Here is a 22,507-nt window from a genome sequence, read left to right as displayed (position 1 = left end):
GCTCTTTATAGTAGCAGTCTGATTGGTTTAATCTGCAAGCTGTCAATCCCATCTCTGAGCGCACTCCCAGAGGAGCTGCCGGGTCTGTGGACCACAGGATGTACAAATATGGGTGAGCATTGTTGTTCAGGTGTGCATATGTAAATACATATACAGTATATTGGGGGGAGGGGGATCACTGTGAATGTACATATGCTATCTGTGCACACTGAGGATAATATGCAAGTAAAGCTATGTCATAGCGGTGATATGAGGAGGCCACAGATGGGCTAAAGATCCGCTGGACTCTGTAGAACAGCACCCAGCATCCATATGCTGACTTTAAACCCAAGCTGCTATCTGTCTGTCTCCCCTCCTTGCTTGAACGGCCTCACATGGCTGGGATGCTTGATGGAGCCCCAGTGGTCCTCATCATCTGTGGTCCCTGGTCCCCTGCTGGAAAGGGGACCAGTGTTTGGGAGCCATATTGGCACATACGGAGCCCTGTTTGTTTGATTGGTGCGAAGCCCTCTGCTCTTAATCCAAAACAAAATGAACAAGCTGTGTGGTGGCTGCTGCTCCAGCCGCCAGGCCGCATGTGATGAATACATCAGATGGGGCATTGATGGAAGGAGGAGCTGGTTGTTGACCAGAAACGAGCAGAACAATCCTGCACTTTCCGTGTCCGTCGTTCACACTAAAACATTTATGAGAAAGACTTCTCCCAGATTTTTTTGTCAATAGCATGTATTGACGTTTGGTTAATGTTTGATGGGATGTGGAAAAAAATGGTTTATTTTGGAAGATCAGAGTCTAGCAGCAGTACCAGGAAGTAGTGTTTTAGGTCAAATTGCTTCTGTTGCTGCTTGTTGAATTAGTAACAACAGTGGTGGAAAGCTGGTGTGAGGACGTGTGAGGACGATGTGTGAGTGCTCGGGATTGCCCTTCCATTTGTCTTCAACCTGCTTCTCCTGTGACACCTGGACCCCGGCCCCAGCTAGTTTTTTTTTACCGCGATGACAGTCGGTGTGGATCTGGGTTAACACTGTGGCTCACAACATGCCAAACCCTGGTGCAGCAGGAGTCACTCATGTATGGGCGAGAGGTCCAGCATGCAAGAAGGAAGTGCCATTATCAGAAATAGTATAATAACAAAACTGTGATTAAGCAACTTTGATGTGAATTAATCGATGGATAATTAATCATCAACAAATGTTTTAAATCATGAATGTTGGCAATGGCTTATATTTGGGATTTGGACCACAAATAATATAAAAACATCACTTCGGGACGTTGGGATCTTTTTATTTGCATAGGCCGACTGATTCTATAGACAAATCAGAGTGGACAAAATAATCAATAATGAAACTAATAATTGTTTCAGCCCTTGCAAACCGCCCCCACCGTCACCCCCCCCTCCTTGTGCTTGGGAACGCAATAGTTGACATGGAAATCAGGACAGTGAGAGTGAGTTCATCCCTCTGTAAGGATTTAGAGGAGTCCCTTGTCTTTCACTTCATCAGAGACAATTGAGTCATTCAGCTCCCATTGTGGGACTGGCCAGGCGAGGAGGGGGCGCAGGGTTGGGGAAGAGAACGGAGCAGGGGGTGGGGGGGGGGAGAAGGAGAAGCCGTCTGCCACACAACCGGGTGCCGGGGCTCAACCGCTGGGTGGCTCTTCCAGGGTGGGTCTGTCAAGGGGGGGCTGGTTAGTGTTGGTGTGTGTGGGAGGAGGGGGGGGGCAGGAAGAGTTACGGAGGGGAAGAGAGAGTTATCCTGGAACTCCGGAGCAATTTGTCACATTGGAATGGCTCTTGAGTTACCCGGGGGGCCCCCTCATAGCAGGAGAGTTTTCAGGTCGCAGAGTGGGGAAGGGGGAGGGGCCTTGAGCAGCGGAGGAGGGTCAGAGGCCACGGGGCCTGCTCAAGCCCAGGCGGCGTGTCCGTTAGCAGGGCAGACGGGAGGGTGGAGGGAACGCGAGAACCAGAAAGAGGAAGGAGGCCAAGAGGGGGGGGGGGGGTGGTCGGAAAGCCCAGAGCTTGCCAGGGCTCCGTTTTCCTTGGCATGCTTGTAAAACCTGCTGGAGAGATTAGTGTGTGAGAACATTTGCAATAGCAGGGCTGAGGAGGAGACACTTGTCAGGGCATGCGCTCCGGCACCCTCCCTCCCTCTCTCTCTGCACTCTTTCAAAAGTCTCTCTATCCCGTCGCCACAGTCGGGGGGGTGTCACCTTCACGCTCCTCACCCACCTCCTCAGAATGTCCTCTCGACCCCTCTGCCAGCTGCAGCTGTGTCTGAATATTTGCCTGTGTGAGCATGTGTGCACATGCAATGGCAGGACTTTCTCATAGACTACATTCACTTACCCCCCCCCCCCCAACCCCCACTTGTCTTCAGCACTGGTTCCTCCGGTGCCAATGAACACCGTCTTAAATTACTAGCTCCTACATGACAGCGGCACTGTCACCCCGGTCCTCCTCTTTTACTGTTACAACACTGCCCCTCTCTCCTCCTCCTCCTCCTCCTCCTCCTCCTCCTCCTCTTCCTCGCGCCCCTTCATGGCAATTAATATCCAGTGTGGGGGGGTCCATAAAAAACCCGCAAGACCTCAACTCTGGAGTTTTTACAACCTTTCCTTTTTCCACTCTCAGGACATACAAACAAGCATAAACAAACCCAGTTTTTTTAGCAGTAAAAGTCGTCTTGGGGTCATAAATGAGTGGTAGCGGTGGAGAAAGACCAGGCAGCAAGCAGATTTTTTTTTTCCCTTGCAGGGGCTGTAACCGAGGACAAGGAGTCAATAACTCCCTCCAGCGTCTACCACTGGCAGGCACCCCACAGTGAACTTTTCGCTAATTACCACTGATTTAGACACAGTCTCAGGAAGGGTCGCGTCACACTCACTCTCTGACCAGCACGCACACCCATAAACACACACACACACACACATACACACACACACACATACACACACACACACACACACACACACACACACACACACACACACACACACACACACACACACACATACACACACACACCCACACACACACACACACTCAGACATGCATACAAACTAGTGGTCAACCTTGCTGGATGGCAGCACAAAGAAATTGAATAAATGGACCTGCATCTCCATACAGGAGGTGTCTCCATAGGGAGATATATAGACTGTGTTATAGGACTGGACCATGGTTGCATTGAGTGCTTGTTATTTATGACACAGCAAACACTTTTGTTAGTTTTAAGGTCCTTTCCAAATGTTTCTAGACCCTTCACCTCTTAGAGCCGAAGCTATTCCAAAGGCCTCCGAGTTGAAACAGCTGCTCTGACCTCTTCCCCCTCAAACTGGGTGGCTGTGACATTGATAAGAAGAATTTGGACCACATACTGCATGAAGGTCAACATTGGGCAGGATAGTATTCCCAATATTTTCCATTTGAATGGTTTTTTTGATTATTTGTCATGTTTTATAATGGTTGAATTAATGGAAGAGGATGAGAGCTTTTCCCTGCTAATATCAAAAGGTATAAAGCTGACCATATTAGGTAAAACAGTCCACCCGGCACATGCCATTAAATGAAAAAGTACTCCACCCAGTTTATAACAGACAGATGTTTCTCATGAGCCTTGTTTCTGCTTATCTGTTTTTACTCTGCTTACGTGTGTGTGATTGAGAGGGAGGGACAAAGCCGCTGAATTAGACCTGGTATCAGGAAGGGTCACGACACGCTCTCTGACGAGCACTACACAAACACACACTTTGGACATTCATACAAATAAATATACCTGCCCCTCCGTATAGAAGATTTTTCAAATTTCCCTCAGCACTTCATAGACAGTGTTAGAGGTTCTGGACCGTGGTTGCACCAAGTGGTTGTAATTCATAACACACCCAGTGCCAGAATTGTGATCCTGGGCTCTGGGCCAGTAGTTATGGTGAGATGATTATGAAATGTAACAGGATTGCATGGAACTCTTTGGTTTTATGTCATGTAATACAGTTTATTACTAGTCAGACAGGATCTTGAAGTGAAACAACAAAAGGAATCACATGCATAGATCCAAGTCCAAGTACATAATACTGGATTTACCTTTACCCTTTTAAATAACCCTGAATTTGCTTTGGAGATATATGTGGCAACAAGGGTTTGCTTCCTCTGTGTTAACTAGCCAGACCCAATGCTTGCTCAACCTATCTGTGTTACGCTTCTTTTGTTGTCAAATTTAGGATTTCGTTAGGATTCATGCATTTTTTAAACTCCTATCCGCTATCCACAAGCTGTACTCCCAAGCTGGAGGCGTGGAGCAAATGGTTTTTCCAACAGACTTTGGTTTTACCCCATTTATAGCAGTTGCCCCTGATATTAAGTTCCACACAAGTTTGTCCTTTCCACATTTTTCTAGACCCTTCACCTCTTAGAGCCGAAGCTATTCCAAAGGCGTCCGAGTTGAAACAGCTGCTGTGACCTCTTTCCCCTCAAACTGGGTGGCTGTGACATTGATAAGCAGAGTTTGGACCACATACCGCATCAAGGTCAACACTTGGCTGTCAGTGACTAAAACCCACAGAGACTTTGCTCAATGGCCACTGAGTATTTTCCATTAGAATGTGTGCAAAGTATTTTTATTATTATTATCTGTCATGTTTTATTATGGTTGAATACACCAAGAAGAATTTAAGAGCCTTTCTGCTCCTTTTAAGCAGGTACAAAGTAAATCCTTTTTTTGTAGAACAGTCAACACAGCACATGTCATCAAATTAAAAAAGACTCCACCCAGTTTATAACAGACAGATGTTTCTCATGACCCTTGTTTTCTGCTTATCTGTTCTCCTGTGCTTATTTGTGTGAGTGGGAGAGAGGGTGGAGAAAAAAGAAAGAGAGATACTTCTGATAGGGGCCAAGTCAATCATTTATGGGGCAGTCAGGAGGTTTAGCCTCAGAGAAGCGTGGTGAGACGCCACGCTTTAACCTCTTTATGGGCTCCAATAAAACTGTGACAACAGTCATATTCATGACATTAGGTCATCTTAAAGCCGTAAGCTCCCTACAGTACTACCCCCCCCCCAGCTCTGAATCAGTGACCTAATGAAATCCACTCCCCCGCCACTTTAGAAAAAAACAAAATAGCTTTTTTCCTTCACTGTGAATGAGCCTGGTTCTTTAAACAGTTTTGTTGTGTATTTCTGAGGAAATAATGTGTCATTTCCACAACCATTGTGTGTCCTCCTGCTGGACTCTGCGATCTTCATCCCATCCACCAGCCGCCTTAAGATCTTTTCTTTGCTTTTCCATGTTTTTGAGTCTCCACACCCATACACCCCCGTCAAGAAATGTTGTCTCCCTTTTTTTGTCTGACTTTTAATTTGTTCTTTTTGGTTTTTGCTTTCTGCATTGTTAACATGTTTTCTTTTCTTTCTTTCCATTCTGTTTCCTTTCTACCATTCAGTACCTACAGATGAAATGGCCCCTGCTAGATGTTCAACAAGGAGGTCTTCAAAGTAGACAAGCACTTAAAGATGCCAGGTCCCCGTCACCGGCACACATCGTTGTAAGTAACACTCCGCTCGGTACTTTTCCTCTTTCACCAGCTCTTCTTCCCTTGTTCATGACAGAGAGAAAACAAACAAACCCTTCTCTGCTTCTTTCATCCATCCTGAAAACGTCTTCAGGGTTAAGGCCCTTCCCTTTTCCCCGTGAATGGATGTTTTAATAGGACAAATGCACATTTGTTTGCATTTACCCTTAAATCACAGTCACTAACAAGCTCCAGTCATGTTTTATGTAAACTTCTTGCTTTAGATGTGCAAATTTTGAGAATGAAAGTTTTGTATTTTGCAGAAAGTAGAGTTTTTGTCTGTTAATGATCAGGAGGTCAATGGTGCAGGGGGCTGCCATTGTGGCAGGTGGAGCAGTTATTCTTTGGACGGCCATGTCGCCTCTAATCCCAGAGTCAATGATAACTCCCAGCTCAGAGCTAATGCTGGAATGCCACGGGGTTGTCTTTGAGGAAAGTGTGGGTGTTCCTTCAGAATTGATTAACCTATCCATGGAGTTGGAGGAGTACTCTGGCAGGAGAGTCGGCTGGACAGCGCATACACGTAACGGAGCGTCCACCCCAGGCATGTCAATAACTAAGAGGATAGCAGCAGCTCTAGAAGGAACACTTGAATATGAACTTAGCAGTTAGCCACAGGCATAAAGTTTTCACGAGGTCAGCGGAAAGGTTGAACATAGGGAGGTGTGCGTATGTGGTCACGGGGTTAGCGAGCGCAGGAAAATCAATGAGTGTGGGGACTGAGCAGAATTAATGAGGTGACCACGAATGCCCTCGGCCATCATTGGCACAGTTGCTACTTTTGTCTTGGAGTCGTGCATCGGCTACATATTGTTCTGAAAATGAAAATTTGAAGAACGCGTAACGATTTTAGATGGAGGAGCCTTCCGAGTTTGTGTGCTCATGAATACTGTAACTCCGGTGGTGAAAGTGCAGCGCTGGAGAAGATTATACAGAGCTGACCCTGTGTTGTTTACGTACTCGGTACATCAGCAGACTGCGGTTAATTGACTTCATAGCTCCAGAGCTCTCAGAAAAAGTAGTTACGATTTTTACAGCGAAAAATTACTCTATCAAGAAACAGCATATCCCTGAGTCAAATTTGACATTTGATCAGCTCAGATGCTTTTATGGTCTGAACAAATGAAACAAAGAAAACAGTTTCTCAAAAGTTGGCGAGCCAAAGCCTCCTTGCTATTTTGTCCATTTAATTTAAGCACATCTCAAAATAGCAGGAGTCGACAAGGTTGTTTATTCCAAACAGAAACCTTGTCAAAAGTTGTGTTTAAGACAAAGCGTGAGCGTTGACAAGTGTTATTCTGAACAAAACAAGCCCAGCTAAAGCCCTCCTTATCTCCCCCTGTGATGCTGCTGTTATTTTTATACCGAAGAGTTCAGGGGCCTCTTCGTACTCTGTTATTTTAGGAGACGCTGAAAGAGTCCCAGCTCCTATGAAGTCATTAAACTGGTTGTAGGAAGCAAAAGCTGCAGGTAAATACTTGAGGTTTTATCCTGCTATGAGTCATGTGGCTGTAAATACTCACTTCCATCGAAGCTCCTGTTACGCGATTGAGTCTTAAAGGAAGTTTGGGAGCAAAAGTTAAGTGTTATGGCTGCAGATGCAACTTTAGAACGCACTAGTAATGTCATAACACATTTTTATATTCATCTCTGTTGTTATAGATAATATTTGTTTTGATTACTTAATGATGCCTTGGGAGGTAAAGGAACTGTAACTATAACAACATACTCTTGAATGTTATTTTTGAGACAGAAAACGTAAGGATGTGTTCGTCACAATGTACACAGACCGTTGAAATGCAAACAGTGAAGTTCACAGCCTCACAGGCTCGGAACAAACAGGCTGCACCAACTCAACCCAACTCAAAACAAAACAGAGAAACTGGCTACAGGGCGAAAAACAGACTTGAAACAACAAAGATGGACAAGCAGGCAAATGGAAAGAAATAGGCTTGCATGGCTGAAGTATATATATACCCATCTAGTATTAGAGAATGATGTGGCTGTAGCTATTGAGTTACATGAGATAAAACTAAATCTGGTGAATTATGGCAGATTAGTGAGATGATAAAGTGAACCTTTGAAGTTTTCGTTAATATGAATATGAAATATCTTTATTACATTAATGGTAAGGTTAAACTGAAACACAATTTCCCTCGATCCATTATTGGATTTCTGCACAGACGGGTTGGGGAATGACGTACTTGATTTGGTCATGTTTGGGATCTGAAGTTCCCGACCACAGATGATGAGGCAATTTCTGCAAAACCTGAGAAACTAATGAAGTTAAGAGACTTAAAGACGTCTTTGTGAGGTCAAGAAAACAGTTGGATGTGGCGATGAATATCTCAGGATCTGAAACTTAAACCCTCGGCTGTCTTTCTTTTTCCGAGGCTTCAGTTCTGAGCAGAGCGAGGAGGCAAACCGCCGAGCGCAGCAGTGGGAGCGCTGTTAAACGTGCGTCGTGATTACCACTGACACTGATCAATACGAGGGAATATATTGTAATATTTGTGGTCATATTGCCCAGCCCTAGTGTGATCTGTTTGATAGAATACACAGGCTGCTCAGATCAGAGGCATTGCAGCATCACTGCATAGGCACACAATTCGCTGTTAGCACAAGTGATGAAATTGAATGTGAAATGCGGCTTGTATTGTTGGCGCTCCTTCCATCCTGCTCCGGCATCCACCTCTGACTGAGAAGGAAGTGCGATTGAATGTTTCCCTGGTTTGCATCATACCGGCTGTCGTACATATAGAAAAGACAGATTACTCTGGACAGCATTGTGAATGCCAATGATAACCCCACACGGACTCCCGCCGGTGTCACTCAATCACTCGAGCTTTTTTTCTTTTTTTACCACGAGATGTCTGCCTGCGTGTTCCAGTACGTGATCCCCTTATCAATAAATTGGGCTGTAAACGGTGGTTTCTTTTTGTTTACAAATGCGACGACACACTCAGGCACCTTGACCTCTCCCCGTCTGCAGCGCGGGCGGGCTGCATAGGCGCCGATAAGACGCCGTGGATTGGCCTGCCAGATAACGGCGATCTGGGCCCTGAGTGACCCTGACGCCGTTGAAACAACAATAGAAAGGCAGGGAGAGAGAGATAGAGGGAGGGAGGGAGATAGATGGCTGCAGATACAGCCTGTTAGAAAGTTGTGGCCAAGGAGGAGAAGGACGGAGGAGAGGAGGCAGACAGACAGGGACTTAGCCACAGACAGGCGGTCTGGCTGCAGGGCTCAGCCGAGGCGGAATATACCAGAGGATCGGCCCGAGAAAAGAGGAAGTGACCTCGCGCAGGCTGGTTTTTCCGAGGGCACGCTGAATGCCCCTGTTTATCATGCCCTCAAAGGGGGCCAGGCCGGACCTTTTGAAGTTGCTGACCGCCCCGCAGGCAGCCTGGAAACCTGCCGCTGCTGAACTTTTATGCCATTGGCTGAAAGTTATTCAATATTCATCCACCCCATTGATGTATATTTTTTTTGAGGGACAGACTCCCACAAACATTCGTATGCCTGACAAAGCTCCTGAGGGAAAGATCATAAAGAGTTCGCACTTTGTCCACTTGCATTTTGTTGTGATGGTTTAATCCGACGTGTTAGACTCGAGGAGCGTCTGTGGATACTGTGCAGCTGGTGGATGGATTTCTGAAGTGATGTGTGTGTGTGTTTTTGACTGTAATTTAGACAGTGATTATTGCATTAGCCCCATAACATACCACACCCGATTGTTTATTAAAACCACCACTTTATGTGCGATAGCATCAACAGCGGTGCAGCAAAGGACTCGGCAGGAGTCCAGGCTCGTGTTGGTAATGTCATGACATAATTTGGCTCAAAGGTGTCTCATCTTATTTGATCAACCTTTTTCTTTTTTTCAATTCCATAAAAAGAATAAAAAACTCCTGAATGAGATCTAAAAGCAAATTCATTTTTTTTGCTGAATTGGCCATTCTGGGAACTGGGGCAGAAACATGCACATGTGAAGAGCCTACACACAAAAAATTACTTTACCGAGATTCAAGTAAATACACACGCACACACACACAGACACACACACACACAGCCTCAGAGTCTAGAGCAGAGCCCTGGCCGAACAATGTCTCCATTGTTTTGTGGGCTTTCACTGGCAGCAGGGGACGGCTGGAGTGTTAACCATTTCCCAACTGTGGCTCAGTGTGTTGTTATTGTGTGTGCCTGTGCGTGCGTGTGTGTGTGTGTGTCAGAGGTAGTGAAGCATGGGCTCAGGGATGAAGAGAGGGAGGGCACTTGCTCCAAGTGTATGGTAATTAGTGTGGAGGAAGTGATGGAATCTGGCCATTTTTACGGCCTGAAGACCTCCCACCTGAGCCTTTACAACGACTGAACATGCTGATTTTATTCCCATTCACTCTCACTTGTTCCTCTGAAGAAGAATGTGCACTGGGAAGGGCCTGTGTGAAAGGACCGATACGTTTTTGATACAAAGTTAAAAACCGGACATTTTTCAGCGTTTTGGCCGAGCGTTCAGAAAAGACATGCCACAATAACTCTGCGGATCCCCACATGCGACTGCTACTCCAGGTCAGCGTTAGAAAAAGACAGAGGCCGGATCACATTCACCCTCCTTGACTGCTTCTCTGTCCATTTTGGAGGAACAGGGATAAAAGGGGCTTCCTGTGGTCTGAATGGGCTGTGCACCTGGGCCGGCCAAACAATTGCTCAGGACTCTGGGAGGCCTGGCCTCCTCAGCTGTTAATGAGCGACCCCATGGTCAGCAAGCACCACCCACACACCGTCCATCGGCTTTACCTAGAGGGCTCTTTCACTCCCGCCGACCTTAAGCTGCTCATTCCCTCTGCATTTCAAGCCTTTTTCCAAATAACCTCTCCCCCTCCCGTTTGTCTTCTTTCTGTGCATCCATCCCTCCAGCCATCCGTCACCTCTGCTGCAAGACCAAGCTCATATCTCACACATTTATTACTCTCGGATCTAGAGTTGCAAAAACACTGTTTGCATTTAGGATTATGTATTATAACAGGCATTCCCCTCGTATCGTGATTTGTATTGGTATGTAAATCTAAATTTGCATCTACCACAATTGAAGATGTTATCTCTTTCGCCCGGGCTCTCTCTTAGGCGCGTGATCCAAACCTCAGATAGCGACAGTTAGCGAGTGTCAGTGCCTGTCAGCTGTCTCTCGCAGTCCTCCCCAGACAAGACGTTTGTTCGAGGGTTCAGAACTTACATCATCCGCTCCGGCCAATCTCCGAGGCCGTCGAGACGTGGCGTCAGGCCCCGGGAACCGTGACAATGAAAATGAGAGCACCTCAGTCATTCTCTCTGTCCGGCAGTCTGGGCGGCCGCTCGTTCCCACAGACAAACCACTCAGTGTTGACTCGGTTAGCAACAATACCACAGCAGTGACTGAAGAGTCTTCACACTCCTTTATGAACTCAACAGAAGAACCGTAACATTTTAAAGTTAAAACCCCCAGTTGAGTTTAATGACGATTCTAATGGCTTAGGGCAAACCGACCAGAATTCATAATGCCGAACTTTGCACATTTCTCCCGTCGAATGTGTAGATTGAAATTGTGAAGATCGTTGTGAAGGAGCATTACAACATCTGATTGTAGGGGATGTGAAAGGCAGCTTCTTGTGTTGTCCCTCTGTGTTTCTGTGCGTGTGAATAGCTGGAGGGGCATTGTCGTCTTTTTTTCCCTTGCTGTGGTATTTGACCGATGCATAACCCCTGTGAACTTGAGCTACCCCAGGGAATGTGTGACTCTGTGTTGGACACGCACATTTAAAAGGATAATACATATTTGTATCTGTAAGTGTGTGTGTGTGTGTGTGTGTGGTGTGCTTCACCAATAACCACAGTGTTATGAAAAGTTATCTCACTCGCCCCAGGTTCAAGCACAAGTAGAACCCAGTGATCTTGGTGAAGAGAAGGCGATCTGCACTGTAGCTTTTTTTATGCTCTTCAGTGAACTAAAGGCCTTGTTGCTTTTCTCTGCATGTTCTGAGACTTCTGCTATCGTGTCCTTGCTTCCTTAAGAAATCTATATCTCCCTCTACCGTCTTCCTTTCCTGTCCTCTGTCATGTCCAGGCATCTATCAAAGATATCAGATTTATTTATTTATTTTTGCTGTTAGGGCAGTAGATACAAATCTGGATCGGGTAAACCTCTGAATGCCCCAAGATCCGTTTTTAAACAGGGAGAAAGATAAGATGAGGCAGTTCTCAATTACAACTGTAGTGATATATAAGAAATGACTGCTCTGGGGATCTGTAGCCATCACACTTCCTCGCTTTTATTTAAAACCTATTTTATAACATGTCTTTTTAACACCACTAATATCCCGAACAACATGACCCTGGCACTCACCCTCTCTGCCGCTTGATCTCACTTCCTTGCTAGTGACGGCGGATCCCCAGAGCAGCTGATTGCTCCTGAACATCTGTGAAGGTTTGGATGCTAAGGAGGTTAACTGTTGTACTAAAGTGAAATACTGTTCTAACAACCAGCCAGCCAGTACCAGCAGCCACGTCCACCAGTTCAGAGCTGGTGTTCTCCTATTCTCTCTGTGTAAAATTAGTAATAATGGGGCTGAACATGCACCTGGGGGAGAGCTGAGCCAGCAGAGATGAGGTGGTAGTTTAAATAACTTAAAAGCCAGGGGATGCATTATTTCCTGAGAGAGCATGTTGCTTTTGCATAGAACCTGGTTGGCTGGGATTGTGTGCAGATGTGTGAGAGATGGAGAGCTGATATAATTGTGTGACTTGGGACCGTCCATCTTTGCCTTTCAGGGGCCCTTCTGCTGGGAATTCCCCGGACAGTCAGATCTGAGCCTTCACCAATTTCATTTGGTGAGAGACCTTTGAATTCCCAAAATATCTTACATCTTATTTCTTTTTGATTGATTCCACACACAAATTAACCACTGATAATTGATGATTTGAAACACAAAGAAAATAATGAATGACAAAAATAAATAAAACTAAATCCTGCTGTTGCTGATGATAATCATGCTGTGTTGTGCTTTGTGCTGATTCCGTGCTGCTGCTTTGATGCTGATGTGCTTTTTTTAATTTATGAAATGACAATGCAGGTGATGAGATATTCGTGTCAGAGTGGTGAACCAAAGTGCTTAATGGAGTTTTGTAGACGCTAAAGAAAGATGGACCCCCTTTCAGACCTGCTGTTAACATCTGTCCCGACTGATCCGGTCACAAGTGGGCTGCGCTAAGTTGAGGTCATACATGCGTCCTGGGATCTGTTGACTTAAGTCCCTTTTCCGCTGGTAAACAAACGCACTAACACCCGCTCACACATCTGGCTAATCTCTGGCCTGCAACGGGAATGGATACAATTGGCATTCCCTCCCGGGTCAAGTGATTTAGCAGTAGACATGGGTTTTAATTGACTCCAGTTGGCAGCGATGGAAACGTGACGATCCCGGACGAACGTGCCAAATTGGCAAGACAGCGAGGTGAGAGAGCTTCTCCGTGTTCTGTGCATTTGTGACATCGAACATGACGCAAACTCCTCTACTGGCAACAGAAAACGAATTAATCCCCTTTTTTTAATCAGTTTGAAAAACCCATGTACACCTGCTAAGTTTGTTTCGGTCTTCTAAAATACAAATTACCGTCGTGATTATTTGCATATGGAGCAGGGAAGTGAGACCCAATTGTAAGTGAAGACAGCGGATAAGTTAAGGTCCCATTTTGATGCCAAGTATGAACATATGAACTTACCGTTGTCCACTTGTGATCGGATCTCAGGATGGATGTCAACACCAGGTCTGAACCGGGCCCTAGTCCAGAGTGATGTTGTTTTCTTGTTCAGCTTTCAACACAATTCTCCACTGCTGTTTCCCCTTCTCTATTCGTCCTTTTCCCTTTTGGGGTCTTGGCTTCTGCTCGGTTCTGGTTTAATGGAAACATCCCTTTTTAGTTTGGGGTGCCATTGTCTCAGAAATGTGGATGCACTTTGGCTTGGATAAGCTGACAATCCACCAGCAGGAGTTTGTGTCTCTTTGCGCAGCTGTTTTGAAGAGTTTCTCTTTATCCACAACATCTGGCTCCGAATATTAGAACAAAGAAATAGATGGAGTATTAACACACAGGGTTTATGTCTCTTTGTAACACTTCTCGTGCCCCCCTCTGATTCAGAACGGCGTTGCGGTCCAGAAGCGCCACAACTACTTAGTAAGTCCCTCGTACGCTAGCTTTCCTTTAAAGAAATGTGAATGTAGAATGAGTCTGGATTGTTACTGGGGAGCTGAGGCCATCAACAGGCCTGGTTTCGGTTTGCTTCAGTTCAGGCTCTGTGAAGCCAGGAAGAGGCTGGTTTCACGGAACTTATTAATCTCCAAGGTGGCGACTGTGGCTCTGTGGATTTGCCTACTTGAATTGTTTGACTAATCAATTGCTTGTTGATTTTTTCACTCTCCTCTGGGCCTTTGTTGTCGGTAAATAACACGAGTCCTTCAAATAAAAAAAAAAGAACAGGGACATTAGGAAGGTAAACCATGCTTGATTGTGCAAACAGCTAATGATATGATGGCGGAGTGAAAAAAAAAAGAATAACAAAAACATTCCTCTCCTCGCGTTAACTCCTCCCTCCCTCCCTCCCCTCTCGTTCTTATACAAGCGCCTTTGCTAGAACTTGTTTGACAAGGTCTGGCAGGATCATTGTTGGGTGTGCCTGTCTGTCTTTCTCTGTGTGTGTATCTGTGTGTTTGTGTGTGTGTCATACAAACACACCTTTGTCTACAAAAGTACATGTGTAGTGTCCTTGTACCGTAGGTGTGACCTGAGGTTTAGATGACAGGCAGTCAAAGCCAGGTCAGGTCAGGTTAAATCTTTACATACGATGATGTGAACTTATTAGATCTGACCTATGGGCGTGCACGTGCAGCGGGACGGGCGTGCACGTGGAACGCTGAGCCAAAGGATTTGAACAATTTAACCCGGCAGGCTTTAGAGAGATGTGGCAATCGCGATTTGATCACAGTTCGTTTTGCACAAAGAACCCGGACGAAGTTTCAGAAAACGATATTGACAAATAATCAAATTGATGACAAATCGCCCCCCCCCCCCCCCCCCGACAGGGAAGGCTGCTCCTGCCGAGCGAGCGACGACACACCCGGCAGCTCCCAGCGCTACTGTATTAACACTGAAGGCCGTTTCACTGAGAAACTTGTTTTGACAGAACTCCAGGTGTCTTATTGTTGGGGCTGGCATGGTTCAACAGATTTACCAATTAGCACTGGGCCGAGGGCACGGGAGGGGTGGGGGGTGGTTGTGGAGAAGTGGAGAAGTGGGGAGGGAAGAAACTAAACCGTGGAGTGAGGCAGTGGTGGGGTAGGGGGGGGTGGCTACAGTGAAGGAATGAGGTTTTGACCATACGGAGGGAGGCTGCAGTAAGGCGATCCGTGACCTGGTTTCTCTTTTTTTCTTCTTCCCAGCAGCAGCATGGAAGTTTGAACCGAGCAGCAAAGGAGGAGGGGAACTACATAGCAAAAAGAAGGGGGGAGAATAAGGACACATTATAACTTATTTATTTTGTACCTAACCCAAATTTAGGATTATGAGGCATGGTTAAGATAACTTGTGGCCTTTCTTTCCACCTTCTAGATAAACTTCAGTCTCTAGGTTCTGTTGTTATGCGTTGCTAACACACATCCGTCTGCGGGAGAGCTAATTTGTTTTTGCTCCAAGTCCCTTTTGGCTCGCTGTTCTCACTCCGGTACGTGGCAGAGTTTGTGTGGGATTAAACACAATGTTATTGCTCGCACTAACCCGCTCTGTTATTCCTCAGAAATATCTGCCCTTTCTTTTCCAGGAAGTTTGGAAGTGAACTTGTGAGAACAGGGTGAAGTGACTTAGTCAATATCCCAGGGGTGGCCTGCAGAATTCGGAGTACTCTCCCGAGTGTTATGACACACTCGCACACGTGCACACACCGGCATTGCTGCATGCATGTTCTGTAGACACGCGGAACACCACGGAATCAGTGTCCCAAAAAGAAACGGGGTTGAAAATATTGAACTTCTGAGGTTCTATTTGCAATATTGTGCTTCTTTTAAATCTGACAGCCTTTCTGAAGTAGAAGAAAGTTTTTTGTGTGGATTTAAGCCAACAAATAAAAGTCTGGCTTTCTCTATATGTAGGGAGCTGTCAGTTTACGACACAACAACAACAACAACAACAAGAGTTAAAGTGAGGGAAGTAGCAGTGGGGAAGTTGAGGGATAACGGTTCGTCTGATCTTCCCGGTGTGTTAGCAGCGCTCTGGATGTCTTGTTTGAGCTGTTTAATATCAGGGACTTGAGCATAAGTAATGTTCACAACAGATAAACTGGTGACATGCTGTTCCGAGACAGTAGATGCTTAATGCACCTTGCAAAACTGAGAGTAGCAAGAATGCTTCCTCTAGCACGACTTTTGACTTGAAGTTGTTGGTCATGAGGTAATAAGGCTTTTAGGAACATGCATTGTACATGTGAGCTGGAACACTTCAGTCAGTCAGACACTTCTGTATTGTCACCAAGCAGGGCGGAGTTCAGTTGTTTCGGGAAGGTTTGACACTCGGACACTTTGTTTCTTCAAGCCTTTCAGGAATCCTGTTACCAAATATTTAAACAACCGTAGCCCTTATAATTACACCTTCTACCTCATCACCTATTAATCACCTATTCAAGGAGCACATTTTAATAACACAATCAACTGGAATGCCACTCAGCAGAGTGCATGCCTCTGCTAATCCCCGTATGAAACATTTTCATTGGCTAGATCTTGATTTTTATTTGGATATGCATTAAAATTGCACACGCTCATAAATACCAATCCCTTAAACATGCTAGATTTTAATCTTATCAAGAACCATAAAATATTAGTTGTTTTGTAACCTTGCTAACGAACAATCAAACCAATAGACAGGGGTGAAAACTTAACCTCCTTGGCAGATGTAAAAATCAAAAGAGCGATAAACAATTAGTCTGTCATGGATTCCCCAAACAAGTAATTGTTGCATCCTTCAGTAGACGCTCCACTTCACTATGTGGCCTTGTGAATCCATCGGGTTTTGTCATGACCCGGTTGTTGAGCGATCCCACAATTGCCGGAGCGACGTACAGTATGTTGGAGCAGCTTGTGAATGAGAGTGATGGAGACAGCTTTTTGGAGAGGGAGGGAAGAAGGGGACTAGAGTGAGGGGAAAATGGGGTGGAACACGAAGCCCCAGCCAAATTCCCCTAAGAACAATTTACAGTTATGGATGAACACACTGTCACAGACAAATCTGAACTGTGTAGATGTGTGTGTGTGCGGAGACACGGTGGAATGCTGAGTGATTCCGGCGAGCACTTAAGCTGCCTTGAATTCGGTTTTCTGTTCCCACCCACCTTAAAACAGGAGAGGGGCTTTTCTTGTGGAGCTGGCTGGGGTAAACACGGGGTATCTGCTTTCTGAGTCATTTAGCATCGCCCTCCGTCACCTTCCTCGTATATTCTAAACCGTGTTTTCAGGTTTGCCGGGCCAGCCCGAACGAGACTAACACCCCCCAATTTATTTGATTTCTTTCCCTCTCGGCAGTTCCAATGAAGACCTATCTGAACTTTTCTTGGATTTGTTTGGCTCCGGTTTTGATGTGCTTGTTGTTATTATTATTTTTGCTTCTCCTCCGTCTTCGAAGGCTTGTGTAGTCGACGGTGTCTGAGTGCCAGACCCTGCTTTTGTCTCGGCCCGGGGAAGGAATTTAATGTGAGACTTATTTTCTTACCCAGTCATTGTCTTTGAGCATTTATTCCCTGCTCCTCTTTATTTATTCCATTTTTATTGCTTTTTTCCCCCCTTATACCCCTGGAGGTTTTTGGACACTTCTCTGAGGCAGATGACTGTGGTGTGAATTGCTCTTGCATACCTGTGCAGGTGTGAACATGCTTTCGTATTTATTTATAATCCTGCCTTTAAAAAATAGAAAAACTCCTCTAATTGAATGGCCTGTTAAACCGTCACTGGCATCAGTCAGGTCACAGCAGGAGGGAAGTGTGATGGGGTGAACAGAAGACCTGGATTCCATGAGATTAAGGAGGATCATCATACTAGAGGTTTTGGATGAAGGCAGAGATGAGATGCCTCAGTCTTCCCGGCGTATCGGCTGTTTTTCATGGAAGAGGAGTCTAAACTAATGTGTCACACCACTTTTCCTCATCAGCGAGATCTGCCATAGACGCTCAGCACTGGCCAGACATCGCCTCGGAAAGATGCGGAGAATTGCATGCTGGGAAAAGAATAAACAAGCCTGTCACCGAAGTTGTGGAAGAATCCTTAGTGCAGCGCTACTGTCAAAACGCAGCTTCCATTTCATACATTATTAACATTACCTAAACGCATTATTTGTGTATTTATTCATTCATTTGTCTTGTTAACATCCTCCTGGAGTACGATAAACAGCGCGGCCAGACTGGCTGCGTGACAGTTTTGGGTGTGAGATTTGAATAAGAAGCCCGGCGGTGTGATTGGAGCGAGACAGGAGCGGATTCCATGGACACCAGGCTTCCTCTCCAGACTCATTAAGGGACAGTAAGGCAATGATGTCGAATCGGCGCACACTTTACCGGCCTGCCTTTCTCTTTGAACAGCGTCGCCCTCTTATCTGCAACATGCTCTGTTCCTCCATAACAAGACGCTCCCACTCCCGTGCACGCACACGCTCTGTCTGTCTCTCTTCCCCGCGCACAGACATCCTGCCCACATACACACTGCTCGCACTTATTTAGTTTGTGTAGACAGAAAAACTCTTAAGTATGTGGCTTGTCCACAGAATTTTGGCAGCTTTTGTTGTATTTTCTCCTACGCTATCGAAAAAGCCTGGTGCTTGTTTATTTTTTTGTTCTTCTTTTTTTTTATTTCTGCACAGACATCACAAATGGATATTTTAATTGGAACTTTTGGCACTGTCTCCATCTTGTGTTGGAATGGCAGACAAGTGAGTGGCTGGCTGGGCCGGGGCCGGGCTGATTGGTGTGTAGTGAGGCATGCCTAAATCAACTGGCAGCATGAATAGCTCGCTTGATTCTCACTGGCGTTCACTGGAATCCATGACATTTTTTTTTTTCAAAGAAGATTCTTTCTCCGGGATAACGGAGAGGGGACAGAGATTGTTCCTCCGGCCTCCCTCCAGCATGAGTTCCCATTTGTTTTTGTCGGTCCTGTTTATGCCATCTCACTTTTCGGGAAGGGGGGTTTTGGTTATGTCAGAATGAAAGCACTAACCCATGTTGTTGTTCATAGAATCAACACTTCACGTCAACTATTGGTTTTGAAACGTTAATGTGCTCGTGAGAATGGAAATAATCACGTTAACATAACGAATTATCGTCGCACCCTTGATTTCCAATTTATTCATTTTGCATTCGACTTAATCAAAGCAAATAGGCCTGATGGGATTAGTGAAGAATAACAAAAGCAGATTGGAATCAGCCCCGCAGATAATTTAAAATATCTGCTTTTTGAAGTGACTTTTTGAAGTGTCTTCAGACGATGTGGCAGTCATGACTCTGTTCGGCACCATTGTGTTTGGATATGTTAAAGCTGTTTCAAGGGGGGGTAAAGAAATGACGTCATACAAGCGTCTCTGTGAACCTTCACGTTCGAGCAGCAGGACGAAAACCAATGAATTAAACATCTGTTTAAATGTGAGGGGAAGGATGGAGGACACTGCGAAATACTCAAAATAATAAATTTCTATATTTTATTCTTTTTTGGTTAATTAACAAAAGCTGCATGTTTTGTATCCAAAAGTCAATCTGCCATATGTCTGTTAGTTCCTTCAGACAGAAGACAAAATGTTTGAAAGAGTAGAGCATCGAAATCACGATTCCATATGTTTCATATATGCACCACTAAAAAATACTAAATATGATATTCATGTATTCACCTTTTGGATTTGTGAGGAAATAGCCACTTCCAGAATTCAAGGAACTGAAAGCGAGTTGATCACCATCCCCAAATGACATGTTGGACGTGACTGCTCTAGGCGAAGCTCACTTTGGCTCCACTTCAGCAACTGATGCAAACCAAATGTTTGAGCTGCGCATCTGCATAAGTACACACCTGTTTAGACTGTGGACAATCTTTAACCTCAAACAGTAAGGTCAGGCGCAGTCAAGCCAGCGGCGGAACGGCTGCAGAGAGGGTCAGGCTGGAGTCATTGTGATCCTCCTTGACATAATGGACTCCTCGTGTTTGGCTGGGCTTGTGTGTTTGGAGGAGGAGGAGGACAGAATGGGAGGAAGATATTGTGTATGTGCAGAAGGGGTTGTGTGATTATTGTACCCTGTGAATGCAAATACGTGCTGTGTGTGTGTGTGGTAGTAGGCTGGTAGTCAGTACTGTGAATGACCTGGCGCTGTGCCACTGGAGCAGAGACAGACGTGGAGCTGTGTCTTACACAACCTACTGGTTTGTTCAGCTTGGGGTCCGGACAAGACATGGGAACTCTGGGAATGTCGGCAAGGTCGTGGAATGACTTGCATATTAAAATGAATACATTTAAATCTATCTTATAAAAGGAAAAAAATAATATTTAAAGTATATGCACATACTCAGGTTTTCAGGTGAGCTTCAAACTCGTAAATTACTGGGGTTATGATATCTTTGGAAATAATTAGGGGAAAAAAAAATTGTGAATATTTAGCAAATAATGGAAAATCGTGATTTACAAGTTGTTATTAAATAATAATAACTGTTGATTAGTTTTATGTTGATAAATTGATTTTAAATGCAAATTGTTTGAACACATGAAGTCAATGTAGGGCTACGGGCCAGGAAGCAGTTGTGAAATGCTGCACTAATGCCGGAGGGTAGAAAGCACTTAACTGACACGGAAACAGAGCCAGCCAATCAGAAGCCATGAGAAACCACAAGATGGATTCACAGCACCAGCATAAACTGGCATGTGACCCGTTATTGCTTCACCAGTCACTGGGGAACATGCTGTAATACTGAGGTGCACCCCCCCTACCTGTGAAGGCCAGCGTCCTGGGTGCGCAGGCGCTCGCTCGGCACGTGAGCTGCATGCCGCGGCGCCGGCCTGCCTCTCCCGCCATTTTAATTGTTATATCTCCTCAGTCTTGATATGTGCAAAAAAAAGGGGTAGGCCTCGACAGAACCTGGCACATCAAAGGCTACCTCCCCTCGTCTTACAAGTTGCCTGTCTCTTTGGAGGAACCGGGGCTTCGCAGAGCCAGAAAAGGGGATTGGAGAGGCAGCATGGATTCCCGGCTGGAATGAGTTTGATGGGCTAATTGTAGCCCCCAGTGGACACAGCCACACATCACAGAGGGCCGGCAGAGCAGGGAGCTGGAGCTGCGGATGAGGAGCGGCGGTGGCTGGGAAAATACTCCCGTTAGTTCCTTCCCTCCATCTCTGGATCTTTGCACATAGCTCTCTCTCTCTTTGCCTTTTGATTCCCACTATCCTGTTTCTCTTTTTCTCCACTGTTCCCTCGTTCATCGAGCCGCACATGCACACGGCTTCGGTAAACCTGGCAGCTCCCATGAGTCGTCCTGCCCATACTTGTGTTTTATTTTTCCACAAGACTACATTTTCTTTTTTTTTTTCTTGTATTTTTATGAGACGGAAGCCGCACGCCTTATCTGCCCCCTTTGACGTTCTCCATCGGAACTGACACTGTCTCCAGGCGATTGCGCACATTAGTGATGCAAGCACACCGGCAAGCCTTGACGAGACTTCGAGTTGGTCACCACATTTTGACTCTTCTGACCGTGCAGGATCCCAGGCTGAACCAGGACACAAAGCAGACAAACACTCACAAGCCTTAATACCAACAACACTACTAAAAGGCTCTCTGGCGCTTTGAACGCTTCTTTTTTTCCAACATCTGCATCAAAAAAGAATCAATAGCTGAATCTTTGGAGCGCATGTATCAGTTTTTCCTCCCCACTCCCAGTTTGGTAGTTGTACATTATGCCACAAGAGTAAAACACAGTAAAAAAAGAAAGAAAAGGAGGATATGACACCAGCAAGGAAGCAGCTTGTGTTAGGTAGAGCCCTGGCTGGGAGAAAAATCAATGGGAGGGAACACTTACATACACGGAAATGGCACAATGGGAGGGAGAGAGGGAGGGAGGGAGGGAGGGAGGGGAGGGGAGTAGTTATTTTATTTTTATTTTTTTGTACTGAAAAATTATGCATTTGTCTTACCCTACCCAGGGAGGGAAACGGCAAAGACGAGGAGAGAGAGAAAAACACTCTTCTGAACATCTTTTGAACAAAAAAAGCGAGTTCTTTGGTGAGGTTGAGTTGTGTGGTTAAGGTTTGTTTTATCCAACTGTGCGGAAGCGTGTGTAGCTGTCTTTCAGGTCTCTTTTTAGTTGAGGCGCAGAAAGACTACTCATGGCATGTTCAAGGGCACTCAGTGGACACGAATGCCCTGCAGGAGGCGGAATTATGAATACAACATGAGTAAACAGACACCTACATATACTATTAAAACAGTAAGCCCGGTACTTGGCAAGAGAGCATTCTTAGTAGTAATTTGAGCTGGTCCGTAGCCGTTCAACCTTCCTCTTCTGAGGGTCATTGATAAAGACTTGTGAAAAATCGGCTCTAATTTGCCTGATAGTGGAATGATTTGCACATTGGTAGTAATGTATTCCCGTGTGCATTCCTCCGATACAACCCTTTTAGTATTCAGCTTAGTGATAAAGGATTTTTTTTTTACACAACAGCTGTGAACAAAGAACACAATAGCACACAAACTCGAAACACAATTCCAAGCCTGAGCCTTGAATGGCATTCAGGCTTCACTGTGACTGAGCGTACCCATTCAGTGGGAGTACGCGGCGGTTGGAGAGATGGTATCAAGTTGCCTGCAGATGGAGGTCAGTGTGACTGGCACAGTTGGCACCTTGGCAC

The 22,507-nt window shown here is 45.5% G+C and overlaps 1 protein-coding gene across 1 annotated transcript in view; it reads left to right on the top strand.

Annotated features, from left to right (window-relative positions):
- tcf7l2 (transcription factor 7 like 2) overlaps positions 1–22,507 on the top strand; it is an 89,946-nt gene that overhangs the window by 25,998 nt on the left and 41,441 nt on the right. The window contains 2 exon segments of the mRNA XM_061095333.1: positions 5,433–5,534; positions 12,366–12,425. Of these exon segments, the coding sequence (XP_060951316.1) occupies positions 5,433–5,534; positions 12,366–12,425 (162 nt within the window).

This window comes from Limanda limanda, chromosome 21 (assembly GCF_963576545.1).
Source record: "Limanda limanda chromosome 21, fLimLim1.1, whole genome shotgun sequence".
Classification (NCBI taxonomy): domain Eukaryota; kingdom Metazoa; phylum Chordata; class Actinopteri; order Pleuronectiformes; family Pleuronectidae; genus Limanda; species Limanda limanda.
This window is presented reverse-complemented; position numbering and strand designations above follow the sequence as displayed.